Source organism: Rutidosis leptorrhynchoides, chromosome 9, assembly GCF_046630445.1.
Source record: "Rutidosis leptorrhynchoides isolate AG116_Rl617_1_P2 chromosome 9, CSIRO_AGI_Rlap_v1, whole genome shotgun sequence".
NCBI classification, from domain to species: domain Eukaryota; kingdom Viridiplantae; phylum Streptophyta; class Magnoliopsida; order Asterales; family Asteraceae; genus Rutidosis; species Rutidosis leptorrhynchoides.
In genome coordinates, this window is record NC_092341.1 from 117,943,996 (window position 1) to 117,950,573 (window position 6,578).

The window sequence follows — 6,578 nt, forward strand, 5'->3', positions numbered from 1 at the left end:
CACATATTTTGTGTTGTGGTGAAAATTGGTTCGAGACTTGAACACTTGAAACAGCCCAGGAATCAGCTCAAGTCCTTCACCGCGGCGCGACATAAGCCTGGTCTGAAGGCTGTTCAAATTTTTTTTTTCACATTTAATTTTAACTATGCTACGCACCTCCGATTAACATGTAACTTGTTCTAGCATGCTCATATAACTCAAAAAAATTGTCCGAGACCCGACCCGAACGTGTTGACTTTTTCGTTGACTTTGACTTGACTAAAGTTGACTTTTATTCAAACTTAACCAATACTTCGTTTAATCGTTATAACCTTTCTCTTATACTTGATTCTTGCATGAAACTTAACAACTTGATTCACATGCTATATAATCGAGTCGTAACGAGCCATTGAACTAATTGAACACATTTCGACCGACCTTGTGTCTTACCCGGTATTGATACAACTTACTTGTTTAGGTCAAGACTAAACAACTTTCATGCACACGTTTACTTTGTGAAGTACCTTTGTACTCGTGCACTCAAGGTGAGATCATAGTCCCACTTTTTCAACAACTTTTACGCTTTAAATCATGGGATGAGAAACATATACGGTTTATACTTTTATACTTTGAACACAAGTACGAAAACAAACATTCCACGTGCGAGTTAGAACAAAAATCCTCAATTCAATTATCATTAGTTACACTTGTAGGGTGTAAGCGTGAACTTATGTTGTGTGGATCCATACGGGTTTGACGAGCCCTCATTCGGACGGTTCGCTACCGTTGGCGGGTGAAATATATTTTCGGGTATAGTGTAGGTTCTAACACTATGATAACGGGGTTCGTATACAGTTAAGTCTTGATAATTGGGTGCTCCACAAATGTACAACAACTTTGGAATGCAAACGATTTGGATAATCAACTTTATACAAAATCTTGTGGTTCAAAAACAACGTTTACAAATACACCTATGATTTCACCAACTGTTTTTCGTTGACAGTTTTCTATATGTTTCTCAGGTTCATACTTGGCTACTTGATACATGCTTCCGCACACTTTGATTACTTGCTTGAGGTCAAGCATACATGCATACGCCAGTGATAGCACCTTTGGATTCAAACTTAATGCTTACATGCATACGCTATTGACAGCATTCGTGATTTTCAACTTATATTATGTCGCAAGTTATTTCATTTATACTTTACAACTTTTGTAAACTTAAACTCTTTGTCGAACCGTTTGGTAACTTAAAACTTTGCAAGTCATACACGTTTCAAATGAATGCGACATAATTTTGGTCAAACGCGTCTCATTTAGGGACTATGACCACGTAACGGGACCTAAGTTGACGGCGCCGTCCATGACGATTTTAGCGGGTCGTCACACATGGGGAATGGAAAACTTGGCGTCTGATGGGACTAGTTATGTGTCAGAATCACTCATTGTGTCCCCTTTATATTATAAAATGGTAGGACAAATTTAGTTTGGTCACGTACAAGTATATGTTGCACTGAACCAAACTGGGGGGACTTAATGACGTACGTCACACCATGGCGAGTCACATGCGATGCATGACGTTTGACTTACCTTTCAGGGTCACTGGCCCGGTGAGTTCATGAAGCATTGTCAAGTCAACGCCATGTCACATGTAGCGTGGCGTACCTGGGCAATTGACTTATTGTTGCTGAGGTGGAGCAAGTCCGAAATATCAGGCACGTGGAGTAGGTTGTAGGCACGATCAGAAGATTCTAGAGGCAGTTATTGACAAGTGATCACCTATATAGTGGTTATTGGAAATAACCGCCAATTACTCATCTATATATGGTGACCCAAATGATCATTTGGAGGTTAATCAACACTCTCACACTCTAATCTTCTCATTGTTCCTACCTTGGAGGCTCGGCAAAAGACAAACAACACCACACCCTTCAAATCCAACCTAACCAGAGGAACCCCTTCCGATGGTTAGATCACTTCTTATTTACCAGCACTAAAGTCGAACTTTTTGGATTGATCAGGTCCCAAATTTGAATTTCTTACCGTTAATCTTCCTTTCCTCTTTTATTTTTTTCTTATTATTATTTTTTATTCAATTTTGCCGAAGTTTGCAACTTGACTGCTTTATTTATAGTTATATGAAGCATTTATGTATTGGAAAATGAAGGTGACGAATTCAGCAGGAGAAAAAGAAGGTGAAGAATTTATTAGTTGCAGGAGAAAAAGAGGCGTGAAGGTGAAGAAGAGATTGAGGGATGAAGGAAAATTAGGGTTTTAAATGGGCTTAATAAATTTGTTTTATATAAAATTTATCTAATAGAAGTTAATTAATTAATTTGAACTACTTGGTGCACTAAGGGCCTCGATGTGCACTCTGGCCCCCGGGCCTCGATTAACGATGAGTTTACGTGTTGGACGAGCATGATTCATATTTATATAAGAGTTAAGTTATGTTGTTTCCATCAATAATACTTATGGAATACAATCCTTCAAATTCTAGTGTGTTCAGGTGTGTTTGGTGCATGAGCTTATTGGAGCTTATGGGAGCTTATTAGAGCTTATAGGAGCTTATGATTTTAATAAGTTCTAAGTAATATGCTTCGTTTGGTTGACTTAAAAAGTAAAGCTTATAAAAATCATAAGCTCTCGGAAGATAAGCTACTTCTAGTAGCTTATGAAAAAAAAATTAGAGCTTATGAATTGGAAAATAATTTCCAGCTAGTTTACTAAACACATATAGAAAATAATTAGCTACAGCTACCAGCTTCAAAAATAAGCTTCAGCTTCAGCTTCAGCTCCAACTCTAGTCCATAAGCCCCAGCTCCAGCTCTAGCTAGTTTCATCCAAACACACCCTTCAATCAACGTTTTAAGCTTTGGTACTTTTGTACATGTTTTGTAATAGGCATGCTCCATAACTCACATTGTTTTTAGCTGTATGTTCTTCTAACTATAATACAGATGAGTGCCAATTTTTGTAACATGGGCTGAGCTATCATTATTTTGTTGGGTGGTCCTTTTATTTACCGTCATTCTCTTTTTGCCGAAAAAATGTAAAAGAGTACATATTTTATGTATTCAAGACATTAAAAACTGACACTAAACTCCTTCACTTTCACCCATTATCAGTTTCTCTGTATCAGTCTAGTTAGCGTCCGTCATTAACAAGATAATGAAAGGCACTGAAAAATGATCATGATACTCAATACTCAATGCTATTAGAGAACGCTGGAGAAACGTAACACAGAGGTGGAGAACACTAGTTCTCAACATCTGTGATGAAACTTTTGAAACATTAAACTCATGCTCTACTAGCAAATAAAAGAATTAAACAAATATAAATAAATTCGATTAATTAAATTCAGTTAATCAGAAGAAAAAAAAAAAAAAACATTTAGCAAACAAGTTTTTATTTTGTGGACCAGAAATATTCTTTCAGCTGATCGGATAAAATCATGGTAATAATTTAGTACCAGTATTCCACTTCCCACTATCATCTGCAAACCTTCAAACATGAACAAACCACTTAATTTCATCATCCTCATATTTTTCATTATAATCGAATCAATATCTGCTGACTCAGCAACAAGCATAATCTTCACTACACTTGGTCGGTCAAGGTATGCCTTCGATATATTTTCCCTCCCACTCAACACTAACACCATCACCAAACAGACCGAACTTCAACTAACTGACGGCAACTCCGTTAACTTTAACGGCCACTTCACCACTTCCGTTAACTACAAGACCCTAATCACCAATCCCACCGTCATAAACCCACCATCTGCCACGCACTTAGTCTACGTAAGTGAACGTAACGGCTCGTCATCCATCTATCTAGACATAATTTCCAACCCGGGTCTTCATGCCGAGTCAACTCGTTCACGTTCTGTTCTTGAGACCGAGTCAACTCGTTCTCAGCACCGGTTACTGGGAGGTGGTGGTGAACGGGTTTCGATGAAAGATAGACCGAGTTTGGTGGGTGATAATTTAATATACGTGTCGACTCATGAGGAAACGGGTGTGGGTCGAACGAGTTGGGCTGCAGTTTACTCGACTCAGTTATCAACCGGGTTGACTCGACGGTTGAGTCCTGATGGAGTAGCGGATTTTAGTCCGGCGGTGTCTCCGTCTGGTTTATGGACGGCGGTGGCTTCTTCCGGTGAGAAAGGATGGGATGGTGAAACGGAAGAGCTTAATACGGATATTTATGTTTTCTTGACTGAAAACGGGTCGGGTCGGGTCAAGGTGGTGGAACATGGCGGGTGGCCGAGTTGGGTTGATGACTACACCCTTTACTTTCACCGGAGGGGTGACGATGGGTGGTGGAGCGTTTACGTGGCGATTCTACCGAAAAACGAGTCGGTTACGGTTGACTCGGTGTTGACTCGGCGGGTCACTCCACCGGGACTTCACTCGTTTACTCCGGCTGCTGTCATTGGTGATAAGAATGTTGTAGCGGTGGCGACTAGGAGGCCCGGTTCAGATTATCGTCATATAGAGTTGTACGACATTGTTTCAGGATCGTTTAGGGAGTTGACCCGGTTGGTAGCTCCACGGGCCAATCACTACAACCCGTTTATATCACCGGATTCTTCTCGGGTCGGGTATCATAGATGTAGAGGGTATGGAAATAATGGGAAGGGGCTGAAAAATGATTTGTTTATGGAGAGTTTACGAACCCAAAAGCCCGGAATTTCTCTTTTTAGGATTGACGGGTCATTTCCTTCGTTTTCGCCCGATGGAAGTCGGATCGCTTATGTGGGTTTGCCGGGTCTTTATGTGGTTAATAGTGACGGGTCGGGTCATAAAGAGATATTTTCGGAGGATATTACCGCCTTTTCAACCGCGTGGAACCCAAAACGCGAAGGTGTGATTTACACTAGTATGGGGCCCACATTCGCGAGCGAGGACACAAGTGTAGATATAATCGTGGTTAATGTTGATTCCGATGACCTCAGTTATACGAAACTAACGTTGGGCGGACAAAACAATGCGTTCCCTGCGGTTTCACCCGATGGGAAATGGGTCGTGTTCCGATCGGGCCGATCGGGCCACAAGAACTTGTACATCATGGATGCTATTGAGGGTGAGAAAGGTGGTTTAACCCAGTTGACAAATGGCCCATGGTCTGACACAATGTGTAATTGGTCTCCAAATGGGGAATGGATCGCATTTGCGTCAGATCGTCATAGCCCGGGTTCAGGAAGTTTCGCATTGTACATGATCCACCCAAATGGAACCGGGTTTAGACAATTGATCCATAGTGGGTCGGCCGGGCGTACGAACCACCCGTGGTTCAGCCCGGATGGGAAGTCTATTGTTTTCACTTCGGATTACTCTGCAGTTTCAGCTGAACCAATATCCAACCCTCATAGTTACCAACCATATGGAGACATATTTACGATGAAACTGGATGGTTCGGAGTTAACTAGATTGACGCATAACTCTTACGAAGATGGGACCCCGAGTTGGGGGCCTAAATACATGTCTCCGAAGGACATCGAGTGGTCAGTGGGTGAAGAAAAATGCTCGTTCGAGGATTGCCAGTGGCTCGCGATAACTAGCAATCATAATGACGCCAAGATAAAATGTGGTGGCTAAGTAGTACTAATTACATGCTCTGTTCAATATAGAAATAGTAATGGAATTAGTAGATTATATTGAGCAATAATGTTTGTATCATACTTGAATATACATATATATACATAAAAATAAAAAGCTTACTGCTTGTTTTGATTTGGGTTTTAGTTTGCATCATATAAAAAAGGCCAAGTCAGTGGACTTGTTTCTCTCATTTTGTATGTCTTTATTATAGGCATCAAAATATATACATGTAATCAAGTAAATTGTGATTTTGCATTGATGTTGTGGTTGCATCAATATTAGTTTAACACAGACTGTTGTACATGGTTTTGGTACAAATATATACTTGTGATTTATACAAATCTAGTTTTGAAATGGCATTAAAGTAAAATGTCAAAATTAGTGGTCATTCTTGATCAATATAAAAAGGAAATCTAACCCCTGTGCCAGAGGGTGTGCAACCAACAAAACTGCAATGAGGAAGGCCTTAACTTGGATTCAGAGGTGACAATTTGGGTTATTTTATATGTGCTGACAATGTCCATTTTCTTGTTAACTGGCATTTTGAGTTAGTATATGGGTTGTAATTAATCTGAGTTTAGTTGCGTACAGGCATTATAAACCTTAAGCTCCATATCTCGAGGGGGTCTTCGTCGTGCTATAACATTTTTGCAGGTAATAAATATAATGACTTCCACTACTTCTGTATTCTTGTAGAGCCACCTCTTGCACATCTATATTTGTATGTATGCTTGTTTGATTCTCTTTGTTAATACCATGGTTTCTATAGATTAATATCTTACAACTGTTGTAAAAGTCGGTCGACGCGTCGGTTTGGGATTAGCCCATCCTGACTCGCCCAAAAACGCCTTAAAAGTCGGTCAACGCTAAATAGTCGTTTGAAAGTCGGGCTGAGTCTGTCAAAAAAAAAAATTATACTTGTTAAAATTCGATTTTGTATCATATATCTATGTTTGAAATAATTAAGCTTTATGTTTGATATATTTATGTGTA

At 39.8% G+C, this 6,578-nt stretch overlaps 1 protein-coding gene across 1 annotated transcript; it reads left to right on the top strand.

Moving 5' to 3' along the window:
* Positions 1–3,411: 3,411 nt before the first annotated feature.
* On the top strand, positions 3,412–5,719 carry LOC139865782 (uncharacterized). The gene has a single exon (XM_071853881.1). It carries the CDS (start codon positions 3,492–3,494, stop codon positions 5,580–5,582), a length of 2,091 nt encoding a protein of 696 aa, XP_071709982.1. The 5' UTR covers positions 3,412–3,491; the 3' UTR covers positions 5,583–5,719.
* The last annotated feature ends 859 nt before the right edge of the window (positions 5,720–6,578 follow it).

Excerpts from the sequence above, each read along its gene's own strand:
- LOC139865782 (XM_071853881.1), top strand. The coding sequence starts at position 3,492 with ATGAACAAACCACTTAATTTCATCATCCTCATATTTTTCATTATAATC.